At 39.5% G+C, this 26,756-nt stretch overlaps 1 protein-coding gene across 1 annotated transcript in view; it reads left to right on the forward strand.

Moving 5' to 3' along the window:
• Positions 1–26,475, forward strand: part of ELL2 (elongation factor for RNA polymerase II 2) — a 76,049-nt gene extending 49,574 nt beyond the window's left edge. Inside the window, exons 4-12 of the mRNA XM_040241484.1 lie at positions 578–741; positions 7,585–7,844; positions 10,868–10,992; positions 11,162–11,249; positions 13,199–13,766; positions 16,294–16,360; positions 19,713–19,884; positions 22,419–22,463; positions 22,555–26,475. Of these exons, the coding sequence (XP_040097418.1) occupies positions 578–741; positions 7,585–7,844; positions 10,868–10,992; positions 11,162–11,249; positions 13,199–13,766; positions 16,294–16,360; positions 19,713–19,884; positions 22,419–22,463; positions 22,555–22,671 (1,606 nt within the window). The 3' untranslated portion in view covers positions 22,672–26,475. The remainder of the gene's footprint in view (positions 1–577; positions 742–7,584; positions 7,845–10,867; positions 10,993–11,161; positions 11,250–13,198; positions 13,767–16,293; positions 16,361–19,712; positions 19,885–22,418; positions 22,464–22,554) is intronic.
• Positions 26,476–26,756: the final 281 nt, after the last annotated feature.

The raw sequence follows: 26,756 nt of genomic DNA on the forward strand, positions 1-26,756 counted from the left end.
TAGACATTTAACAATGTAAAAAATAAATGTAAATATAAAGTTACAAATGTTTAGGGTATTTTGGTGAATAGTAACAAACTATGATATTTGGCAGTGTTTTTGCCTAAAATTAATCTTATTAAAAATAAAAGGAATTATTATGGTGGATCTGTTTCAGCTAGTCAGTGCTAAAGCATACACGTTATGGTTCCATTAAAAGTAAGCTTTTAACATTTCTCACATCAGTAGTAGATAATTCTTTTAAAAATGAAAGTAGAACTTCAGTGCCCATTAGGACCCTGGTCTTCACTCCAAATACTGTTTGGTTTCATTTTTTTTCCCCAAAAATTTCATAGATTTAGTCTCTGAGAGTTCATTTCACCCACTCTATCCAGAAAAAAAAAATACGTGATATGAAATGAAGAAAAGAAACTTAAAAGTTTTAAAATAAGCTTTACGTTTTAAAATGATTAATATTAGTTATTTTGAATTTTAAAGTTATTATTAAAGCTGCTGATTGTAGGATTATACAATTCCTGCTTGCCTTTATTGTGCAAAATGTGGGACATCTCTAACAAGCCACCATCTTACCTGACAGCTCTGGAGCCTCCCAGCTCAATTGCCTGGGATTTATACAAGATAAAATTACAGTGTGTGCAACAAATGACTCGTATCAGATGACACGAGAAAGAATGACCCAGGCAGAGGAGGAATCCCGCAACCGAAGCACAAAAGTTATCAAACCCGGTGGACCATATGTAGGTTGGTATAGATATATTTCTCCTTCTTGCTGATCGATTGGGATAATTCAAGATCACTATAGGTAAATATTGGTAATATTAACTTAATGAAAACAGAAATTAGTACTGAGAATGTTTTGAAAAACATGATCAAAAGTCATTTGTCCTCTTCATACTGCTGATGGAATAGATGGAAGTTTTACTTCTTTTACAAATCCCAAATCTTCTATTGGCTATTTTTATTACTTTACAATACTGGGGATCTGGTCAAGTTACTTTATTATGTAAGATTGTGATAGTGGGACTGCTGTGTTTGTCACTGGATGATGTAATTTCAGTGGTGGACAGTATGGTTCTTATTTTGCACTTGTGTGGAGTTATTTTTTTATAGTAAATTCTATTAGTAGAACTTAACTAGAGTCAAAGGATCTTTGCACAAGGGATTTTTATTACAAAAGTATAAAAGGTGTTTATAGCCAAGCATTAGTTAGTATAATGCTTCTTTGGTACCTCAATTGTGATATCATCTCAATTAACAGTCCTCATCTCTTCATTAATTAAGAGACTGCCCCACTCCCTTCATTTTTATCATTAGCTCACTCAAGTATCCCTCAGATCAAAGGGAAGACCAGACCAGCCAGATGAGTCTTTCTTTTACGAGCCTATTAACAGTAGTAATAGAATTACCCAGAGTGAGGATAAGCTCTACGAGGCCATGGCTAGTTTAGTAACACAAGTCACTGGATAGTGAATGATGAAAGGATGTTAGTTTGAAAACTTAAATGCTCACAAAAAGTCTCTTGAATAACCAAATCCCTTAATCAACATCTTTCTACAGTTTGGTATAATTCTACTTCTGTATTTGCCCATTGCTGCCCCAGTTTTAATGCATTCAGCTTTGAGAAGCTCCACTAGTATCCTTAATAAGTATTTCTTTGGAACAGAGCCAGTGCTCCTGGGACTTGGTGCTTAGCTTAGATACATTTAGTTTGGTTTAACAACAATTCATGGCTTCCCCAGGTATCTGTACCCAGGGGGCCCAGTTCCCTGCCCAGTAAGTTAAAAGCAATGAGATTTTTCATCTTCTCTTCCCTACCTGATAAGGTAACAACTTCCAACCTCCTTTCTTTCTTCTTACAAGTAACCTAATTAACCTTAGTAAGCTAAATCTCAAATTGTTTCTAAAATGTACAAGATCTGCACTTAAATTTAAGTGCAAGCTATGAATTTACTGTCCCTATTGCTTTGAGAGTGTTTTCTAACTCTGTCCAACACTACCAATTTATAAAACATGAGGTAAACTGGTATGTTTGACAAAGGAATAGAAGACTCAAGCCATCAAAATGGTTATTTTTCCTTCCCAGTATAACCAGTCGAAAACCCCCACCTTGATTTACTCTAACGCTTGAAATTGGCAGTGATCACTGTACTTTTCCAGGGAAAGATCCTTGGGTGTACCCTGTGTTCATGTGTTTTTGTTTGTTTTGTAGGGTCGGTACAGTTCATTCACAGCTTACACAACAGACTTTTCAACACCCAGAATCACACAGACCTAGTTGCCCTAATGGATGGGACTTTTGAAACTTGCAGGGTTTCTTACTGGCACTACCAATAATGTATATACATTTTTTAGAGTGACCACATAGAATTTGAGGGGATCTAAACTTCTGAACCGGATTACATCTCTGCCCTGTGAGAACCAGGCCACATGCGCTCCCCCGGCGGCCATCGCTGGCAGCCCAGTGCTCTTAGCCTTCTCCTCGGCACCCTGGGCTACACCGCCACAGCTCAGTGCTCCCTGGCCTTCAGTCTTGTCATTAACCTCCTCAGCCTTTTACTCTCTAGGTCAAATAGTCCCAGCTCCTTTTAACTTCTCTTAATATGGCCCGCATCCCAACCCTTTAATTATTCTTATTGCTCTCCTCTGGACTGCCTCCAGTTCTGCACCTCAGAACTCAAAACTACACACGCTACCCTTAAGAAAAGACTGATCAAAAAAAAAAAAAAAAGGACTGATTAGTCTTAGAGCAAAAAGACTCCAGCTTGGCTATACTGTATTTGTGTTTTTTTTTTTTTTTTTTTACTCTTCTTTATTATGGCGTGTTTTCATCTTTTTCTTTTAACCCTGTCAGTACCAGGCCCTTACCGTGTGTCTTTCCTTCCAGGCAGCTCAGTTTGTGTCCCCCTGCTTTTTCCAGTATCTCAAAACTGACTCACTGTGCTCTTTAAAATGCTTGTCCGTCACCCTTGAGTACTAACATTACTCAGCACTTAACAAGTGCTTCTGATGCACAAGGGACTGGTTAGCACTGTACCCGTAGTTAGTCATCTAAAGTTCACAGTCACCCTATGAGGTGGGTAATCATTGCCTCTCCATTTCACATATGAAGCTGTTGGTATCAGCAAATAGAAAAAACCAGGAGTTTGGCCTCATTAACAAGTTGCAGTTTTTTTCATAAGACAATAGGAGGTACCTCTTTAGTTCATAATTGAATTTATCTTATGAGATGATAACAGAAGTTGACCTCTGCCAGCTTAGAAGCCCCTGTAGAACAAGGTTTCTTTTAATAGTGTCAGCCGGGTAGAAGACAAATAGAAATAACGCTGGCGTCACTGTGGATTGTGATGGCATCGTGGCAGGCCTCTGACAGTTGAATTAGGACACAAGCCCAGCTTCAGGGAAGGAAGGCTGAGTTCTTAGGGTTCAGCTGGCCTAGGCAACCAGGAACGTGAGCTTTACGACCCTCCAGTGGGCTGCAGAGAAAAAAGAAAAGCCTATTTGCCTGGAAAGGAACAGGAGAAGCGTTAACCTAGAAAATATGGTTATCATTTTGTCAGTAATATGTCCAGTTGTAGTCATGCCATTTATATCAGTGATCAGCACTGTTGTGTTATGATCCTTCCCCTTTGTTTAAAACAAAACACTTATCACCTCTAGTTTACTGGGATCTTATGTCTGCTCACTGACTCCTATCTAAATTCTGGAAATTTATTGAATCATAAATTTTTAAGTATGCTAGTTATTTAGGTATATTAAATAACCCAACCAATGTAATTTCTAAGATCCTTTTTCCAGTCTTTCCAACTTCTGCCCCCATCCTCCTTGTTTTTGATGTTAGTACCTATTTGAGTGACTTTGGACACAATCATTTAACATGGAGACCTTAATTTTCTCAGATACTAAATAAAGGGCTTTGAACTTAGGTTAGCATCTAAGGTCCTTTGTCGTTCCAGCATTCTGTGACTGAGGTTTACGTATGTTTTAATAGTAAACCTTTTGAAGAAGTGATCCCAAATGCTCAGTAGTGGAAACGGTTTCCACTGCAGTAGATTATGTATTTAACCATGACAGTGTCACATCACTGTCGAGGTCCTGCAAGTGTTTTTATTAAAGCCTCAGATCAGTGTTGCCAGGGTTTCTGGTTAGGTTCCACAGAAAAGAAAAACAACTGCAGAAGACGGCTGCTGTCCCTGCTTTCCTTAGGATGGTCTGCTTTAACACCTTCCTTTCAGATTGTTTACTCAGAGTCATTAAAGGGATAAGTCCTATCACCAGCGTATTAAATGGAGAAGCTGGAAGTGGACTCCTTGTTAGGAAACAAAACAGTTCAGATTTAGTCCCAGATTACCCAACTCTGTCGGACCTGCGCTGCTGTTTATATAAGGAGCCCAGGGAACTGATTAGCAGTTGGGTCTGGGAAGAGAATTAGGTTCTCCCACGGGCTTTATTAAAAGGACTTTTCTGAGGCAAATGTAAGAAAATAAAAATAAAGCCTTTCTTCTGCCCACTTTGAACCTGACATTTTGTGCTCTATTTTACTTTATTTTTTTTTTCTTTTTTAACTTTGGCATCTCAATTCTGTAACTGCTTACATACAATACTGATGTTTTCTTCGTCTGTAGCCTGTCTTCCCTTAAATCAAAGGACTCCTTCCTGGTTGAATTGGCACAAATTGATGGGGAGGCGGGGAGCCAGTGACTTTTGTGTAAAACCCCATGGCCCAGTGTGGCTCCATTCTTCTTTCATCATTTGAAAGAAATGGGTTACCCTGCGACTGGCTGTTTCAATGAGGTAAAGGTGAAGTGAGTTTCTGCGGGCAGGAGACTCAAGGACTGATGATAGTCGAGCATTCCATCCCAGCTGAGACTCCAAGGCAGTCGTGTCCCTAGGTGAAGGGGAAGGTGAAGTCGCTCAGTCGTGTCCAACTCTGCGACCCCGTGGACTGTAACCTACTAGGCTTCTCCGTCCATGGGATTCTCCAGGCAAGAATACTGGAGTGGATTGCCATTTCCTTCTCCAGGGGATCTTCCCGACCCAGGGATCGAACCCGGGTTGCATTGGAGGCAGACACTTTAACCTCTGAGCCACCAGGGAAGTCATCTCTGTCGTGTCCCTAACCAGATCCTAATTTCTTGTCAGACATCATACTTAGACCCCTCTTAAGGTCAGAGTGAGCCTGCCTTATTTGGCTGCCCTCTGGGGAGCCACGTCAGGGAGGGTGGGGTAAACTCAGGAGACCTTGGGGGCTCTCCTGAGACTGGGGACCAGAGGTTGGTCAGACCTACAGAAGAGGTCGGGCAGCCTGCAACACAGTGATAGTCCTGTTTTTGGTTTTATTTTTATTTACCTTCTTTGCTGGCCTGAATTCATTCTAAATCACCAGTCATGGTAGTGTGAGTTAGCTAAAAACCATCCTCTGCCCCTCCCCCTCCCCAAAGAGTGTGGGAAAGGGATCCACAGTCAGCTTGGTTTGGGGAAGTGGAAGTTAAGCAGGTTTCAAGGGGGAGGGGAGTGTGGAATTTATATCATTTCCTAAACTTTGGTGACCTTTATTCTTTCTTTCCACAAATTCCTATTAAAATTTCAAGGAATAGTGCTATTTGTTAACACTGTTGCAACTGAGAAGTGGTGGGTTGGAAAGTTTGCAGTTGCCATATTAGAAATTTCAAGGTGTCTTCAAACTTGGGCAGCCTGGTAATGTGGGAAAACACAGGACGAGCCACCTTGATTCTGCCATCAGCTTGTTTTCTTACTATCATTCACTTTGATACTCTGCTGATCAGTTCACTTTGTGAGCCATCAAAATCTGATTGACAAAGCAGCCATAGCTTTGTTTACAGGAAGCTGGCAGCCCAACATGAATCAAGAATAGACATTGGGCATTTGTTCGTAAAACCTTTCCAATAAAAGAAGCACAAGTAGGAAACCTTGGGTATTAATCACAGAAACTTGCAAATACTAAATGAGCACTTTACTCTTGGAGATTATCCCATTGAAACTCTACTTTTCTCATCTGTGAAATGGGACCAGTGCCTCCCTCATCAGGTTAAGTGTGAGACTATATTATATATGTAAAGTTCTTAGCACAGTGCCCCACCCTCATCCCATAATTGATGCAAGATAAATATTAGTGCCCTGCGCATCTGACACTGATCTAACTATCTCTGAAGAAAAATACAGAAACCAGGTCTGAATCCACCTCCAAACCCTAATTGTTCCTTAATTTAATAGCTTCTCTTATCCCTGGGCAGTGACCCTTTAATGTGGGTTCCTTTGTTGGTCAGTATTTTGATCTGATATTTACAATTGGTTATGTCCAGATTATAAAGAAATGTAAGAGCCAGTGAGATCATTCTTTTTCCTTTAGGTAGGATTACATCAAATAAACAGCCCCTCTGGCCAGGCCTTGAGGACCCAGCAGGGACAGGACTGCTTTTCAGTGAAGTTCCTGCGCCACAACGCTGCTTTCACCCAAGGGCACACAGAAGAGACCGCTCCTGCTTCCCCGCTGTCTCTACTTGCTAGGATTGGCCCTAGTGCAGTTGCTCCACGCTGGCTGTCATTACCGCTTCTTCCTTCTCTTTAACCCAAGGGCATAGAATTGGAGGCTTTTGTAATGAACTCTGAGATTTCACCTCAGAAATCATAAAGTGAGGGTCAGCCAAGCTTCATTCTCATTTCTGTTTCTTCTGTAAGGAATGGTCACCAGGTGTTGTCAGTGACCAGCCATGTCCTGATGGCCTCCCCCACACGGAGAATCCACATAGCCCGCAGTATTTTCTAGAAGCGGCCGCTTGCCACACACGGGTCACGGTCAAGCTTCAGCAGACAGTGAGCTGATCGTGTGCATGGCACTGGCCTGTGCAGAACTGGGGTGAGGGCCTCCCCTCACCGCTCCCCTCCTCTAACTCGCCTGGGTCGCCTCAGCACCACAGAGAAGGGATCCGATTGTCTGGCCTGCTGAGACTGTGTTGTTGGTTGGTTGGTTTTGTTTGTTTTTTGACTCAGAGTTTGTTGTGCTCTGTTGAAAAGCAGTATGACTCGTGAATACCCTGGTGAAGGTTGACCCCAAATTATGACTGCCTCTTCTCTTCGTGGCTTCTTAATCTGAAATTAAGCTAATGACTGAACTCAGCTGAGAGTATGTCGTTAGTGAGACAAACATATTTTCCACATTTAGCAAGTTCATTGTATTCATGTCTGTCAGAGAAACGACATACAATATGTAGGTTTAAGTTCCATAAGTAGCACAGGTGAGCATGGAAATTATTTCCACCTAACATCAAATGCCTACAGCCTTAAAATGTCCAGTGTGTTGCTGTGTAGCTAAGTGGCCAAAATGCTTCTATAAGTTTTATCTATTCCAATAAATGATTCTATCAGAAAATTCCAAATCTATATTTTAGGCCATTTATTCAGAATGCTTTCAGTTTGCATATCTTTCTATAAAACAAAAGCTGAAATATGAGGTCTTTATTCCTTCCAGAAATGAAAAGATGCCTAAATCAGAGTCATGGAAATTGAGATGCTCATGATGTTACTGCGTGCAAGTGTGTTAACAATGTCGTTTCTGCTGGACTTTAGGGAAAAGAGTGCAAATTCGGAAAGCTCCTCAAGCTGTTTCAGATGCAGTGCCTGAAAGGAAAAGGTCAACCCCCATGAACCCTGCAAATACGATTCGCAAGACACACAGCAGCAACAGTGTCTCTCAGCGGCCGTATCGGGACAGGGTGATTCACTTGCTGGCACTGAAGGCCTATAAGAAGCCTGAGCTGCTGGCCCGACTGCAGAAAGACGGTGTCAATCAGAAAGACAAAAACTCCCTTGGAGCAGTTCTGCAGCAGGTGAGGAGAGCTGGAGAGAGTTCCGTCTGCCCACCGTCTTGTTGGGGAGATCATTTAAGAAGGCTTGTTATCATTATTATTGAGTTAGAGAAATTTCAGGATCGTTTTGATCAATGGTATATGAACATTAGCTTAAATTCATCTTGGTTTAAACATTTAATGAAAAACTAACTGAAATGTGGACAGCTACACTAGGTTTTATAAGTTAGAGGCTTCTGAATGATTGAAAAAAAGTTTCAAGTCATTATCTTCATTTGGATTAAACAAATTTTGCTTGAAATTCCATTTAAAATAAGTTTTTGCTGTCTGCTTTTAGTACTGAATGTACTAAACTATTGCCATACTTTTTACTAGTTTATGTAGATGAAGTTATAAGTGTATTTTATTGGTCTTTGGTTGGTATAAGCTAGAATATTTTTACTTACTAAATAATTGTGAATGTCTTACCCTGCATGCTCTTTCTGTGTGTAATACTCGGCCTTTTTCTACCATTGGATATGCTGAAATCAGTCACCTATCTTCATTAAAGGATATGAATGTGTTAAGTATTACCTCTGATCAGTTACCGTAAAATAACAAGCTTACGTATAAATGTAGGTCATTACTTTTGTTAAAGTCAACAGTTCTTCAGGCTGTAACTTCCTGTATTTTTCAGAATGACTTTGGGTCATAAATGTTGGTTAGCATTCAAATCCACTGTAAATCACGTCTGCTTTCTTTTTTTCTAAAGCAGTAACATTTTCAAAGTTCCTAAATTTCATCTTTAAAAAATAAAATACACCTTCAGGTTTCCGTCTATTATTCAAGGAATAACATTTTTTAAGTCTGTTTTTCATCTATTTTCTCTTATATTCATGTCATGATACTAAATATCATGAAAGAGTAAAATCATAATCTTCAGTTCTGGGTTAACCAGTCCCCAAGATATCTTGAGCAATCTCAACAATCTTATTAAGTCATTTGAGTACTTTTTGAAAACACTTAATTTAAATCCATCTGTCAAATAGCAATTTGAAGAGCTCAAGAGACAGGATGAAAGAATGAATGAGAATGAAGGTATAGTTATGTGCGTTCAGTTTTTTATTTAGAGAAGGAGGGAGGTTCAGGTTATAAGTCACCAAATAATTCATGGCTGAACTTTCAGAAAGGTTGTAAATCGCCTCGTAGGTTAGAGGATGAGAAGGCAAAAAGATGGCAGAGGCAGTTCACACAGAGGCTGCTACTGATGTGCGTCAGTGGGCATGTGATCGTGTATTTGTATATAATTTTTAAATGTAGGTGTACTTACTTCCTGAGCAAGTGAGACGTGAGTGCCATTGCTGCTGACTATCTGATAGAATCTAGAGCATAGTCTAGATCTGCAGCATAGTCCTAGCTGCAGATTAGAATCCCTTAGGGAGCTTTTTTAAAAATGCCAGTTCCTGGACTTTGCCCCAGAACAACAAAATGGAGCAACTGAATGGATCCTGAGCCACTGACTGAGATGGGGAGCAAAGGAAAAGGAACGCCTGTGTGCAGGGGCTCAGGAGTCCTGTCTACACGCCCTCTCTTTGGAAGATGTTTGTGAGACATACCCAAATGGAGACAGAGATTCAGTAGGTAGTTACATGTAAGGGTCTGGGCCAGAGGGCAACTGAAGCTGGAGTTACAAATTAGGAGCTAGCAGATTGTAAATTGTAAAATCATTGTATTTATTCCACTTTGAGAAATCTAGTTGTATCTCATTTTATTTTTAAATTTTAAGAGAAGTCTATTGTTTTCTACTGTATATCAACATTGTTAGTATTCAGCTGAGCTGTGAGAAAAGCATAAAATATCTATTACAATTTATAGTACTTTTAAAAGACATGGAAAGAAGTAAAGTTCTTTAAAAAGACCATTCCAGTAGGAAAATAAAAGAATACCTCTCTGCCAGCCTTGGAAATGACTCTTGGTTCAGCCCCTGAATCCATACATTTATGTTGTTAATGGAGCCTGGGCCTGGACGCACAAGGAATTGTAGTTAGAGGATAAGAAAAGATTACACTTGCAAATAAACTGGCTGACTAATAACAGTAATTTGGGGGTTGTTTTGGTTTCTGTTTCCATTTATTGGTTTGGGGGAATTTCAAGGATTTTGAAAAAGTGGTTCTTCAGGAGTACTGGCAGCTATAAGGAGCAAGCTTAGCAAGCCAAGAAGATGACACGCAAGATCATCAGAACTGGTTCAGGATGGGGAACACATGTACACCTGTGGAGGATTCATGTTGATGTATGGCAAAACCAATACAATATTTTAAAGTAATTAGCCTCCAATTAAAGTAAATAAATTTAAAAATTAAAAAAAGATCATCAGAACTGATACTATTTATGAAGATAATTTCTGTTGATCACTGAAGGGAAAGTTTTGTAAACCAGCATATAGGCACTGTTTGATTTCTACTTAACACAAGTGGTCAAGGACTTGTATGGTGACTCAAAAGTAATGGAGTTAATGCTTTGTAGTTGCTAAGTCCTAAGTCTTTTGCAACCCCACAGACTAGCCTGCCAGGCTCCTCTGACTATGGGATTTCCAGGCAGGAATTCTGGAGTGGGTTGCCATTTCCTTCTCCAGGGAATTTTTCCAACCTAGGGATGGAACGGCGTTTCCTGCATTGGCAGGTGGATTCTTTACCACTGAGCCACCTGGAAAGCCCCAATGGAGTTATAGCCAGAAATAAATAATGAAGTTGTTAAGAAAACTGTCTTAGATTCCTTTGACTAGGGAAAAAAAAATATTAAAAAAAAACCTTCCTCCACTTTTTGCATAATGGTATAATTACTATTTAACATACAGCAGCCATCCAGGAAAAAAAAAATTTAAATATGCATATAAAGTTTTATTTAATTCCCCAAGTGAAGTCAAACAGTATTTATTGAGATCTGGCATATGCAAAGCTAGCAGTCCCTTTGGAGTTATTTTTGGTATAAATCCAAAAGATTGCCTGTTTTAGGCTAGGAAATCGCAAAAAGATCTAATGTTCTGTTTTCACACCATGTTCCAGGTAGCCAATCTGAATCCTAAGGACCTGTCATATACCTTAAAGGATTATGTTTTTAAAGAGCTTCAGAGAGACTGGCCTGGATACAATGAAATAGACAGACGGTCATTAGAGTCAGTACTCTCAAGGTAAGTTCTTTTTTTTTTTTTCCCCTGCCTTTAAAAATGATGCAAATAAGTAATTATTTTAGTCATTGTTAGTTTAGGGTTGAGATGGAAAAAAAGAAGCAAGGGTAGGCTTTCTATCATGAACATTTGAAAACTGTCTCCCTAACTGGGGCATGTGTGTGCTTTACAGAAAATTAAACCCATCTCAGAATGCTGCCAGCACCAGCCGCTCAGAATCTCCTGTATGTTCTAGTAGAGACCCTGCATCTTCTCCTCAGGTACTGCATAAGCTTATATAATCATAGCCCTGAAATGGACTTTAGGTACCATTTTTTTCAGGTTGTCCGATTTGCACGTAAGAGAAATGAGACCCAGAAAAAGCTATGTAGCCTCCCTACCCAAAGTCACATAGCAAGTTGTGACTAGCTCAGACAGCTCACTCTAGAATTCAGATCCCAGCTCCCAACCCAGAACTCTTTGCCGCTACATGGCACTGTTTGTCATTAAGGTACTTAACGTCTACCTTGCTATGCGGTTCTTTAAGTTTTCATTTTGTTGAGATTGTCTAGTTTTCCATTTAATCACTAACTAGAAGACAATATTTTTTCAGCCCTATATCAAGTCTTAAATTTTAGAGAAAATTGAATATATAAGCAAATAAAAAGTTCTGCCGTTTCCATATATGTTTTCTCAAAGCACTTTTTGACTAGATCCCAATCAGACTATTCCAGTTAGACTCCATTCCAGCTTAGAGTTTCCCCCAAAAGATTCAGTTGGAAGAAGGTGTGGAGATCCTGAGCAGCATAAGAGTTCAAGCCCACCTGCTTCTCAGACCGCCTCGAATGCTCTCAGGTCTCTGGGACTAGCGGTGAGACCAACCTGTCTCCCCCAGTGCTGTAGACAGAGGGCTCCTGTCCCTGAGGCCCCCTCCTGAGGCTTAGGGAGATGGGACAGAAATGGGGATCAACTCACTGACTTCCCTTTTTATTTTAAATACTGTTATTGTTGTTCCTGGATTAGGATGATATTAGCATGATTTTTTTTTACTTTTTTGAAACAAATTCCATATTATTTTTATGGACCAGTTGTTAAGACTTATCTTCTAATCCAGTGAAGAGATATATTTAAGGGGAGGCCAGGGAGGAAGTGGATAGTGTTTCAGCAATGATAGAGATTTATAGAGAAACTCTTTTGAAGGTGCTGGTTGTTCCCATCTTAAGACAGGGGAAATAATAAGTAACAGCCAAAATACTTGTAACTGCAGCATCTTAGCACATTCATAGAGCTCAAGTAAGTGTAGGCTTGTTGCCCTGTTCCTACCCCTGTTGATTCTGACAACCAATAATGGTTGGTTATATTCAGAGGAGGTTCTCACTGAATATAAGTAGGTCAGCTGTGGCCAGCAGAAGGAGGAGGCCACCTCTATTTAATACACTTCCTGAGTGATATAATGCACATAAATTGGCCTAGTCTCTCAAGTGGAGAAGGAAATGGCAACCCACTCCAGTATTCTTGCCTGGAAAATCCCATGGATGGAGGAGCCTGGTAGGCTACAGTCCATGGGGTCGAAAAGAGTCGGACATGACTGAGCGACTTCACTTTCACTTTTCATTCTCATGCATTAGAGAAGGAAATGGCAACCCACTCCAGTGTTCTTGCCTGGAGAATCCCAGGGACAGAGGAGCCTAGTGGGCTGCCGTCTATGGGGTCTCACAGGGTTGGACACGACTGAAGCGACTTAGCAGCAGCAGCAGCAGCAGCAGTCTCTCAAGAAACTGGGGGTGGGGTTGCATGATCAGAAAGTATAATCTGATATATTTCTTCAAGAAACATGTTAGGGGGCCTTCCCTGGTGTTCCAGTGGCTAAGTCTCCATGCTCCCAATGCAGGGGGTCCAGGTTTGATCCCTGGTCAGGCAACTAGATCCCACATACCCTAACTAAGACCCAGTGCAGTCAAAAAAATTAATTAATTAAAAAAAAAAGAAAGCCATATTTTCCAGATTCTGTTTTTTTTACACTAGACATGAAAACTTATTGTAGGTTGTGGCTTAAGCTCAGAAAATAGTTAACACGATACTGGTGGTGAATTTAAATTGGTTATAAATTTAAGTATGAATAAAATTACTCAGTTCATATGGTAACAAGTGACACATGTATTACATTTTAATGCAAACTGGCTCATTTGTTTTTTTTTTCTTCTCTGTTCCCCCTCACCACCACCCCTAGAAACGGCTTTTGGATTCAGATTTCATTGATCCTTTAATGAATAAAAAGGCTCGAATATCTCACCTGACAAATAGAGTGCCGCCAACATTGAACGGCCATTTGAATCCCACCAGTGAAAAGTCCACTGCAGGCCTCCCGCCACCCCCTGCAGCAGCTGCCATCCCCACGCCTCCACCGCTGCCTTCAACCCACCTGCCTGTCTCCAACCCGCCTCAGACTGTAAATTCTAACTCCAATTCCCCTAGCACTCCAGAAGGCCGGGGGACTCAAGACCTACCTGTTGACAGTTTTAGTCAAGATGGTAGTATCTATGAGGACCAGCAAGACAAATATACCTCTAGGACTTCTCTGGAAACCTTACCCCCTGGTTCAGTTCTACTAAAGTGTCCAAAGCCTATGGAAGAAAACCATTCGTCTCACAAAAAGTCCAAGAAGAAGTCTAAAAAACACAAGGAAAAGGACCAAATAAAAAAGCAAGACATTGAGATGATTGAGGAAAAGGAAGAGGACCTTAAAAGAGAAGAGGAAATTGCCAAGCTGAACGACTCCAATCCGGATTCCAATGAAGGTATTTTGCGTTTGTAAAAACCCAACTCTGTGGGTTAAATGAACAGGAAGAGGGGACTGTGCTGAGTGTGAGAGTGTGCTGTTTAGAATTAGTAATGCTTTTTTATCAAATGACCTGCTGTTTAGTTATTAATTTTAGTATTGTCCTTTGGAGCAAGATTCTTTCTCTTCCATTTTACAGTAGTCACTTTCTGTCTCTTCTTAGCCAACTATTAACCATGGTTTTCTGTATTTATTAATAAGATGGTGACATCTGAAAATGACCTTTGGTCCTCCAGGGACCCCCTTTGAGAAGGTGGATTTTGTTGCTCTTCTCCAGAGCTGTCACAGTATTGTGCAACCTCAACGTGACCTATTATATGCCATTCTTGAACTGATTTAACCAGACACACAATTAGCAACAAAAATACTCATTTCCTTCTTTGCCAAAGAAACAGGGTCAACCTTGCTTTAATTAATAATAGCACAGGGGAAATGTCCAATTCTTTATAAAACAGGCGAGGTAAAATTACATGTGGAGATCCGTAGCATCATCTTCATTCAGACTGAAAGCAATTTGTCTTGTGCAAGGCTGTTGGTGACTAGCTTGATAGATTTGGGGTTTTTTTCTTCCCCCCCTCCCCCCAATTTTCAGAACATTGTTTGAGTAAACTAGCATCAGTTGTTATTAATAAATTTAACCATTTCTGGAAGCTTTAAAAGTCAAATATCTAGAGACCCAAAGAAGCCTAAAATCATGCTTTACCTCTGAAGAACAGTTAGTAGAAACACTGCTTACCTAACATATAGCAATCTTTAAAACCTAATGACACAATTAGATTTCTCTTACTCCATATATTTAAAACGTAATGTCTTACACACCAGCATAGAGAAGATCCATACTCATCATTTAGGACTGCTACCAATTTTAAACCTAGCATAACTAAGGTAAAATTCCCCAGAAAAATACAACTTTAGAAAATGTACTTCAGTGATTAGACTTTAAGGAGTTTTATCTTTATGTGATTCGCCCATGATACTAAAAGCCTGTACTACTTAGATTTAACTGACCATTTTAACCATAGACAAGAAGCTTAGATTATGGGGATAGTATGAATCAGTGCCTTTACTAACGTGGATTGAGTATATTGCTCATCAAAGCATGGCTGTTGAAATATTTAGATCAGCGTGGTAGTGTATAGTAGCCCAAGAGTCAGCTGTAAGCTTTTTCTCCTCAAACACTATCATACTTGAAGTTGCCAGATCAAGAAAAGAAAAGAGAATAATGAAACTTTGTGCTCAGTGAGCCACTCCACACTTCCCACCATCAGAAGGTAATCCCGAGACAGAGGCATCTGCTGGGAGGACTGGATCCCAGAACGTTGAGTCCTACAGCAGAGGTTGACTATTTTCCCACTTGGAAGCCAAGAGAAGCAGACCTAGTCTCTAAATCCTTCACTAAGGATGGACCAGCCAGTTGAGATTATCATAAACTGAGGACCGATTCAGACCCACATGCTCTGCACCCATTGGAATTTATCTGATGTCTGTGGCAAAGGAGAAGCCAGGCGACAAGCACTCAATGCCTTTTCCTTTAAGACTCAGGCTGTTGTGAAAACAAGCTTTTACCTAAGCCTGAATCAGATAGGCACACACAGTAAGTCCACAAAGTCTGCATAATTTGTTTAGTGTGCTTTGTCCTTTAAAATATTAAACCAAGAAATTATTAAATGCTCACTCTTGTTTTATATTGAACATGTATGTTTTGCCAGCAGGCAGGGCTTGGGTTTGAGTTACTAGTTTAATTCTACTTTGAATGATAAAAAAAATTACCCTAATAAAAAATCTAAACATACCCTCTGGAAATGGTACATTCAAACAAATGGAATACTGAGGGATTCACAGCATAGTTCTGAGTGACTGGCACTTGATTTATCTATTTATTTTGGCCTCCTAAGAAAAAAGCCATGTAGTACTATCAGGGTTAGAGATTACAGGAGTGTAAATTGTTCACTAATAACATTTTAAATTACTTTAAATTGATGGGAAAACTTCCTGCCCAATTGCACTGTCTGCATACAAAAAGAATAGCAGCAAAAATACACTGATTGAAGCAGTCTGCTACCTGACTTCATTATCTCATCTGCCTTGTTTGAATCCTTCGAAAAGTAGATGTTGATATAAAATTTGTATCTCCCATTGTCTGGCTGCATCTGCCACCACAGTCTTTGAATTGCTGGGCAGATGCCACAACTGTTGTTGAAAGAATAGGAGATTGACCTTGGGTTAAGATGGAATTCCTTTATTGTGCAGACACTGCAGTAGCCAGGGTGCTTTCAATGCCTGGCGTCGGTTCTGCTGGAGCTGGTCACAGGGCCTCTATTGTTCGTGCTCAATTGTATTCCTTGCTCACTGTTGCTTATTGAGATGGAAGAATAGAATTTGAGGAAAAGTGTTCCAGATGTTTCTGATCTATTTTAGAATTATAGGCATTTTGTAACCATACTGTTTGGTGAACGCTTGAAAAAAAATTTTTTTTTTCTTTGCAGGAGTTAAAGAGGATTGCACTGCCTCCACGGAGCCTTCTTCAACAATTGAACTCCCAGATTATTTGATGTAAGTTCAGATGTCTGCCAGTGGGGGAGAACTGTTCAATTTTAGAAAGTTTACAAACTCTTTTCCCATAATTTGCAAATCAGAACAGTAAGACTTTCCAGAAATAGAGTCCTGGAGCCACCCCTGCAATTGAAAGGCTCCCATTAAGCCGTTCGTCCCCAGTCCACTCTTGTCGGCTTCAACAGGTTGTGCCTGCCCCTGCCCTGAGCTCTGTTCAGTGGCCTTTAAGTATAGAGAAGCCTGTCCTTTGTTCTGAGGCCAGGCCAAGCGTTTGATTATGAAAGATTTCAGGGATCTTACTCTTCAAAGCTGACAGTCTATCAGTGCATAGTCACTCATTTGGGCCCCCCGCCCCCGCAAAGGGACAGTTTATTACTGACAAAGTGCTTAAACCTCTGCAGTTAATACAAACTAGAGATAGATGGCTTTTGATTTAAATTAAGCTGTGCCATAAAATTAAGAGGAGAGAGCAGTAAAATTTGCTCATTTCGCTCTAATACTAGTTATAATGTTTTTCTTGTTGTGACAAGTTGCTAAATGCTAAGCTGGGGACTTTCTTATAACTGGTCATCATAAAAATTATAACTTGGACACATAATTCTAGCTTTTTTCTTTTTTTACAGACTCAAAAGGCTTTTGTAAGAAGAAAATAATTAAGTTGCAAGAGTCTAGAAAAATGGAGAGTGAAAGAACACACAGATTTACTCACCAGTAGCTTAGAAAATTAAGAGAGTTTACATGGAGCCTGGAAAATGGAGCCTGGGCTGTATGACCCTTGTTTCTCTATCAGTAGCGTCTCATGGTGCACAAAGTTAAACTGTGGTGTGGTGCTCCGTGTCTCATGAGACGTTCATTGCCAGAGTAGAAAACATTTTACACTAAAAATGTGCCACTTTGCTTAACAGTAGTGGTGAAAGCTATACTTATTTGGGGATGATACAGCATGGAATGATAAGCCGGTTATCATCTCTTAACTAAAAGGAATCCAGGAAACCATGCTGAATACTCTCTCATCTTAAAAGTCTGTGTTTGGGGCCAGGGTGGGGTGGGGGGTTGGAAAAGCTGCTGCCACTGAATTGGCCCAGTCAGGGATGGATGGGGGACAGTGCCTGGCTCCACTGATGTGGGGGGGTCACCTCTCCAAATGCATTCCCTTTCAAGTCTTGTGAAAGGTGGCCCCCTCAAATAACAGCTGCAGTACTGTGCTCTCATTCTCTTTCGATGGATTTTGAATTCCTCTTATACAATAGTAATACTGCTGTATAGTTGTTACATAGGACAAAATCATGTGGGGAGACTCAAAAGTAATTCTAACCTTTCTCTCATGTATTCAGAGTGTTGCTGTGTTTTGTCAACTTAAGCAATTAATTATGTACTTAAAGTTGTTTTTAATTTACTGATCTACAGATGGTTGCTGCAAATATCTGCCTCAGTGCATTTCTGTATGTTTGTCATTTTCTAGCTCCTTTAAAAATCATGAAAATATATAACCTCCATGATTGCTTAATTTACTTAAGCATTTATTTTAACCAAAGCTATCTTATATAAATATTGCAAATCTTCTTAAAATGGTGATAAAGCATGGAATTTCAGAAAAATCACTAAAAATATAGAACTTAAACCTGTTTCTTAAGAAAACCAAAAGAACATCCTATAAAACCTTTAATGACCAGCCTCTGAATAATTTATACTGAACCACAACAGTCCTAATTTTTTTATAATATGGACACTTCTTAATAAGATTGTGGTTGTGACTTACCCAAAGTATTTAACATTTTATTCTATCACTATATTAAGAGCCAACTGCAGAACCGTAACAATTTTTATTGAAAATATTGAAATACTTTTCATTAAAATGTCAGTATAACCAAATAATCTTCTATAATAGCAACACAACTGCTGGCCACTTTGGTACTTTTTTCCCTGAGGGAGTAATTAAATTAAATAAGGAGGGTGTGGCCTCGGGTATGATTTTGAAGAAAGTGGGATAAATGTTTTATATAACAAATGGAACCTGAGTTTCAGCTAAGCTGTTTTGCTTATGAATGCTTATTCCCAGGAACCTTTCTAGAGAGGATGGCTTCACTGCTTGGCTGGTAAGGTTCCTTTTATAGCAAGTACCACTAGCAGGGCGCCTTTAAATCAGCATACTACCACTGTCTCAATTACACTTAGAAAATTAAACCTCCACACGGTCTAACTCAGCATGAATAAAAATATTAATGAGGATATTAAGGTTGCTCACTGCATCACTTTTCTCACATTTGCAAATAGACATCTGTGCTATTTTACATTTTAAACAAAACTGGTGAGATTGTCTAAAACCATTCTTGAGAGGACTGAACTCCCAAAATCTTCTTCAATAAAGAATAGATGTGTACCCCCAGGGCACCCTGAAGCTCCTGCTTGAAATTGCTTTAAAATCTGTTTTTATCTCAAAAAATCAAGGGAATTTTGCATCCCATGACAGGAGCACAGACTGCAAAGACCCCGATCCACAAATGATATAAATTTTAATATTATTGATTTACTCACCACCACTGAACAGACTGACACTGGGAAGACGACCTTCATTCTCTAGGTCCCTAGAGATCCTCACACCCTGAAGTAAAATATCTGTAGCCTTTCTATTAAAAAAATAAACTGATAGTATAAACTGGCTTTCTGTTACACATAGTATGGCAGTAAATGTTTGAAAAGAACTAGAGAATTATTCCTTTTTTCCCCTTTTTTATTTTTCCTACTCTCTTATTTTTTTTTTTAATGGTAAAACAATCCCCCTTTTGTATTTTATGTTTGCCTTGCCAGAAATGGGAGGAGAGGCGCAGAGGGAACGGCCCCAGGCACCTTGCTGGCAGCAGGTGTGAAAGGCCAAAGGCAGAGACTCCCTCTCCTAAGGCAGCGGGTCTGGAGAGAGCTTGGCCTTCAGCCCTTGGGGACTTTGACATTCCCCGGGTCTCACGGTCCCCCACCAGCCCTGCTCTCTCCACATGACTCGTAACAGACGGGCTGGCCTCTGCGCTAGCGTGGTAGTCAGTTATTTCGAGTACAGAAAACTTTAGGAAGCTCCCTCTGTGTGAGTGCTGTCTTCTAGTTGCACTGTAATTCCATTGCCACCATGGTTTTTTTTTTTTTTTTCCCCACATTTACTTTCCTTCACTGAGGTTTTTAAACTCTGCCCTGGGATAATTTCACCTGGAAGGTCTTTGAAGGAGTGGCAGGCCGCAAGCAGTGGTAGAATGGGACTCAACCTAGGGAGACAACGCACAGATGTGGTTTCCAAATATTTGGTTTCAATATTGTGCATCGTGTTTGTTCAAAGCTCCTCTCCATTTACCTTTTGTCTTATTAGAAAATATATTGCCATCGTCTCCTATGAGCAACGCCAGAATTACAAGGATGACTTCAACGCTGAGTATGATGAATATAGGGCCTTGCATGCCAGGATGGAGACTGTGGCTAGAAGATTTATCAAACTGGATGCACAGCGAAAACGCCTTTCTCCAGGCTCAAAAGAGTATCAGGTAAACACATGTGTTCCTCAGTGGACTGTCTTCATATTTTGCCTTCTTCCTTTCTCTGCCCTGCCCATCTCCAGACGTCCTGCTAGCCTTCAGAGCAGGTCCTTTCACAGACCAGCCTCTCCGCAGCTTTTGGCCTTGACTTAGAATTAGCTAGGAAAATAAATATTTGAAATAGTTCTTAAAAATAAGTAACACAATGAGCCTCTAATTCCTCCAATGTAAAAAAAAATCACCATTTTTACATAATGTGTATAAAATGTATAATATATACTTATATACTTCCCATGACATAACATGTACTGAGAAAAATACAGATGACTAAATAGGAAAAAACGAAAAGCTGGATTTGGGATTCATCAACGTATTTGACTGCGTTACCTACTCAACTCAGACTATAGTTCTTATCAGTTCAGTTCAGTTCAGTCGCTCAGTCGTGTCCGACTCTTTGCGACCCCATGAATCGCAGCACGCCGGGCCTCCCTGTCCATCACCATCTCCCGGAGTTCACTCAAACTCACGTCCATCGAGTCGGTGATGCCATCCAGCCATTTCATCCTCTGTCGTCCCTTCTCCTCCCACCTTCAATCTTTCCCAGCATCAGGGTCTTTTCCAATGAGTCAATTCTTCGCATGAGGCGGCCAAAGTACTGGAGTTTCAGCTTTAGCATCACTCCTTCCAAAGAACACCCAGGGCTGATCTCCTTTAGAATGGACTGGTTGAATCTCCTTGGAGTCCAAGGGGCTCTCAAGAGTCTTCTCCAACACCACAGTTCGAAAGCATCAATTTTTTGGTGCTCAGCTTATCTGATGCTATTTCCAAAATTACCATTTTGAGTAAATTTATTTATTTTAAACCTCAGTCTGGCATAGAATATTAAAGGGAGCCTAAGACCACTCAGGTTTGGGGTTTAAGTGAAGAAAAGCTGGGTGCTTCCAGCTAATCCAGCTACTGACATTTGTTAGCAGGTATTAATCCATTCTCACTTGACTACCTTAATTGGTAGTATTACTACAGCTGACACAGAGCAGGAGAAGCCTGACCTGTCTCCACAGTGTTCTTAGAGCCCTCAGCCAAAGGACTGGTATAAATGGGAGTTCCCCTCCTTGTGTAGAACAGATAAGTTTGTCGCACTTCACAGCCACAAATGGTATCTCCATCATAGTCCACTGTTGTTCCAGCAGGAACCTACACGAAAAAAAGCATCTATGCCCTGAAAGTGAAAGTCACTCAGTTGTGTCCAACTCTTTGCAACCCCGTGGACTCTTCAGTTCATGGAAATTCTCCAGGCCAGAATACTGGAGTGGGTATCCTTTCGCTTCTCCAGGGGATATTCCCAACCCAGGGATCGAACTCAGGTTTCCCGCATTGCAGGCGGATTCTTTACCAGCTGAGCCATCAAGGAAGCCCTGGAGATTCACTGTGTCTTCTATCTGTGGGCCTTCATCTTTTAAGCAAGCTTCCTAAAGTAATAGAAGACTTAGCCAAAGCAGTGGGCGGTTGGCAGTGCAAGAAGTTAGTGATACAGTGGTTAGGAGTTTTGGGGTTTTTTTTTTTTTTTCTTCTGTATAGTTATTTACTAGGGTACCACAATTATATTTAAACTAAAATGTAATTCTAAGAATTGCTTAATGGTTAGGAGCAAGCTCCAAAGCCAGGCGGCTTGCATTTGGTTCCTACCTCTGCTCTACTTGTGTGACCTTGGGAGGGTTACTTGCTTGCCTGAAAATACTCAAAGTCCCATCCATAGAGTGAGATGATTAGAGCTATGCAGAACAAATAAATATAAGCATTTGGAAACTGCTTAGATGCATAGTATATCAGGTCATATGGTACATAAAGGTTAGCTTTTCCCTTGCAACTCAATTCTCCTCCCTAGAGGAAATCAGTTTTACCAGTTCCCAGTGTATTCTTTCAGAAGGCTGTGTGATTATAAGATATACACAAGTAAATTCACAAATATACCATATTTAACTGAACCTAAGATGTCATCATCAATAAGATACACCATTGTCTTATGTTCCAGTAAGTTAAGATATTTTATTACATTATCTGATTTCATTAAAAATTCTCAGAACATAATATTTTGTTTCTCCCTTATAAACAAATGATACCAAACTATATAAAACTGTTTGTACTTTGCTTTTTTCACTGAACAACATATATCTTAGAGAACGTTTGTATGTAAGCACATACAGCATTCCCCTCATCTTTAATGGCCTCTTAGGATTCCTTTGTATGGACTAGTGGACGTTTAGACCGTGTTTACTTTCTTCTGCTTTACACAACAGCGCTGCTGCAAGTAGCCCTGAACATGTGTCATTTCATTCAGGTCCAAGTAATCTGAAAAAAGTATAAATGCTGAGTCCATTTTGCATTTGCAGTCTTAATGGCAATTGCTAAACTGCCTTCCTTTAAGAGTACACCAAGTTACATTCCATCATTAATATTTCCCACACCCTTGCCATTGCGAGTTATCTGTTTATACCACAAAGAAAAAAAAGTTCTCTTCTGATTTCTAATTATTACTTTTCTAGAATGTTCATGAAGAAGTTTTACAAGAATATCAGAAGATAAAGCAGGTAGGTATCATCACTATTAGTTTTCTGACCTCATTGAGAAAGTATTACAAATTCCATAGTCTTACTCCTGTTTTGTTTTTTTCATCCACAGTCTAGTCCCAATTACCACGAAGAAAAATACCGATGCGAGTATCTTCATAACAAGCTAGCTCACATCAAAAGACTAATAGGTGAATTTGACCAACAGCAAGCAGAATCATGGCACTAGAGCTCTGCTTGGACCAGAAGATGTGAATAAACTTAAGCTTATTTATTTAAAATTCCAAATGAGTTGCTCTCAAAATTCTAAAAAATGAAACTTTGCCTGTTGAAAGTTTCAGTATTAGTAAACTTGAGTTACCTTTTTTTTTTTCCTTGTTTTTCCATTTTACTTTGCTTCCTTGCATTTTTGAAGCTGCTTTTTCTGGTCCTTTTTTCGCCTTTAAGACTTGTGTTTGTCAATAGAAATAATTTTTTTTTTAGATATTGGGGATCCAGTGTCTGTACTTCAAATCAACTTTTTTCCTTAAAAACTGTGTTTGTCATTAGAAATGATTTTTTTTTTTTTTAGATATTGGGGATCCAGTGTCCATACTTCAAAGTTACGTATGTTTAAAAAAAAAAAAAAGCAGTAACATGCAAGGTGAAATGCTTTTGGATAAACATAAGCCTATTTTCTGACCTTTCTTAATGCGAACTCTTTGCCTTAAATGGTAGAACATTTAGAAATTTGCACAAAATACAAAAAAAAAGTTAAAACATTGTTTTGGAGGGTTAAGAAATAGAAAGGTGTGTGAGTACGTGTATAGCTCTGTATACACACGTGTATATATAGGCTGACTTGATCTAGAACAGTGATCACCCTGCAAGTTAACCCCCCATTGCAATGGTTGCCTTAAGGTGTTTGCTAGTTGTGTACCTAGTGTGGTTACTCATTAGCTACACTGCTTCCCATTTGATTAGGGCAGTGGGAAGTACACTGTGGCCTACCAGCGTCTGAACGCGTGTGCGCGACCTGTGTGTGTGCAGAGGTGGTGTGGATGTGAGCGTGCATGGAGGAAAAAAGCTGCTACTCTCAGTCGGCCAAACGCTCAGGTGAAACAACTGATGAGTGTTACTGTAGGTGTTTTGTTTTATTTTTCTGTCAAATTGCTACTTCTGTCATGGAAGACAAAAAGCATTTCCATTTCAACAGTTTGTCAGCTTTATTAATGTTGGGCAAAATTGATATGTTATGAAAATGAAACAGATCTATAGTTTTGGGGCAAAATTATAACATGAAATGTGTAGGTAATCTATTTATATACTGCTATAAAGTATTTTTTGAAGAGAGATATGCTAAGAAGCTATTACCTACATGAAATGTATATTTAAAGATTTTTTTTTTCATCCTGGGTGCCAGGAATATAAAACAGAGCGGATATATTTAACCATAACATACTGTGATTCATCAAACAGCACAAACTTTCATTTCATGGAGTTTATCTGTTGACTTTGATTTAAACTATCATTTGTTTTATCATGTGGGAACATAAGTTATGTGGTCAAAAATATAAGGATTTTGAACTAATGTTGATACAAGTTGTGTTGTCTTATCGTATTGTTTTTCAAAGTGCTGCCAGTTTAAAAGGGAAGCATTATGTTTACAAATATGTTTTGAAATGTTTGCCAAAATTTTGGTGGTATCTTTAATAAAGATGTTTGTCTCCAGCATCCAAAAAAATATATAACTTCGTTGTGTATCATAAACCAGAAAATGCTGGTATCCAAAAAAACCTGAGAGAACATGTAGATGGAATTTTGTCTTTGGAGTTCCAAAACATTAACAGGAAAGAGTAAATAATATGGTAAAAGTACATTATTACAAAGACTACAACAAGGCCCTGTGCACTATAACTAATATATTACCACAGAAATTTGATTTCTACATAGCATGGACCTCCTAGGGAATTTGAATTTTTTTTTTTTTTTTTTAAGCATTGAGATCCCTGGTGCTCTTCCTTTTACCTCAGAATTGGTACAATCATTGTGTTCATTGATATCAAACTTTCAGTTGGGGGAAAAAAATAGGAAAAGAAACTTAACTGGGGATAAACTTGGTCCTCACATCATTATGGTGGAGTCTCCTGAGGGATTCTTCCATAGGTAATGACCTCACAGAGGTCATTTCTTAGACATCATGGCCTTTTAATCAAAGGCTGTGTGCTGCTACTTGCTGTGAGTGGTGTTTCTCAAAAGCAAGGTGCTCGGGCCACTTGCATCCCCAAATTAGAATCTCTGGAGATGGGGCCCACATAGCCACATTTTCATAAGTATCCTCCAGGTGACTTCTGCAAGCTAAAGTCTGAGAACCTTTGGCTTGGAAGCGACTCTAAACATTTAGGTCTCTAAATCTCAAGGTCTTGAACTGAAATTCAGCTGGGTTTTTTTTTAAGCTCATCTCTCAGCAGATGCAAATCACTTTTCCTCTTAACATCATATGAGGCACCCTCAATTGTTTCACTGCCAGCCCTTACTTTAAAACTTGTTTACAAATAAGGCAAGCCTTCCAGTTGGTTAATTGTTGTCCCTCGGAGCTCCTACCCACCTCCATCAGCACGTCTTCTGGTTTACAAATTGGGTAACAATGGAAGCTGGAGATGCTTTCTGAAAATCCAGGATTGCACGCCCATAGACTTGACCACCTACCTATAAAAGCCTTAATTTAGATGTTTGTTGTGTACATTGGGCAGATCCTTGCAAAATGTGTATCTGTCTGTCTTGCAAATTTGAGAGTTGTAAATCTCTGAATCTGCTGTTACCTGAGACTGCATCTCTTTTAAAGATAGGCATAGGCCTATTAAAATATTTATATTTATAACCATCTTTCATCTCCTACTGCAAGATTTTTAGATTCTCTCAAATAATTGCTGCAGGAATGGGTGGACATGTAGTTACTCTGGTAGAATTTATTTAGGTTTTATTTCGGTTCAGTTTTGTTTTGTTTTTTGAGAGAAATAGGTAAGTGTAAAATAGCATTGTCAAGATGAGACAATGAGTTATTATTTGTTCATCACATTTCACCTGAAATAATTTGAAGCACTCTTGAAGATTTTTACCAACACCCATAAATTAACTCCAGAATGAATGACAGCTGATTTAATATAAACCAAAAATAGCATCAACTAGATGTGGTTTTTTTGTTTTATGTGAGGATTTCACTTCCTGCCTTGTTGGTTATGTATTTCCCTTGGAATACTTGAGAGGGGTTAATACTCAGTAGAGATGAATGTTCAGAACTTGCTCTCACAGAAGCAATTGGTGTCATCAGTTTATATCATTGCTGCAGGCATTGATTATAAAAATCCAGTATTAACCTTCCTTCATCTCTGACTGATCTTTTAACCTTTATAGGAGTTTTCTTTCCCCTTAAAATATTTCACTTTATTCTGTCAAACAAATGCATATTTTCATGTTTGAAGCAAGGTGTTGAAATGAGGTTTAGACACAAACGGTCCATCAGTTCCGACCCTCTGCTTGGTTGCCTTGCCCCTTCCCCTAGTGCGTTCTTTGCTTCTGGAACTTGACTGAAACTCTCCAGCCAGTTTCCTTGTCTTGCTGGCCCCGTGAGTATTGAGTCACATATGTGTGGTTTTTGCCTTTACTACTTTTAAGGTTCTTACAGTGTATCACTTGCCTAAGTGTTACTAAATCCTTCTCTTCTGTACCGGATGGGGAAGAATCAACAGCCAGCTTTGAGAGGAACCTCTTGGGAAAAGATATTAACTGACAACTAAATGAAGGCAACAGAAGATGTTGTCAATGTCCTCTGGAACCTGAAAACTGAACAAGGCTATGAGGCTCATTTCAAAATATTTTGAAGTGTTAAAAAATCTATACATATATATCTACGCTGTTTTCGGTTGTTCCACCCAAACCATTTTAGGAAGATAGGATGTCGCAGGGACTCTTCAGTTGTTAACTGAGCTCAGCAGCTGTGGTGGCCCCTGTTGTTCTGCACCGATTTCAGTTCAATAAAAATGTTAACTTTGCAGTTCTGTTGCTCGTTTTTCCTTTGTCTCATTTCAAAGCTCTTAATTGTCTTTTCTTTTTTTTTTTTTTTTTTTAAAGAAAAGAAAAAGAAATCCCACAACAGTTCTCTCTGATGCCCTAAGGTAATAGATCTTCCCGGGACAGAGACGTTACTTGCCGGTGACTCTAGGAAGTGGGAACACAGAGTATTTGGTTCAGGAGCCCCTGCTGCTTGTTTTACCAGTGGAGGACATGCCCTCCAAAGGCAGCATCCACTAGGGGAGCAGTATTAACAGTTACCTT

The sequence above is a fragment of the Oryx dammah genome, unplaced genomic scaffold (genome assembly GCF_014754425.2).
Source record: "Oryx dammah isolate SB20612 unplaced genomic scaffold, SCBI_Odam_1.1 HiC_scaffold_5, whole genome shotgun sequence".
NCBI lineage: Eukaryota > Metazoa > Chordata > Mammalia > Artiodactyla > Bovidae > Oryx > Oryx dammah.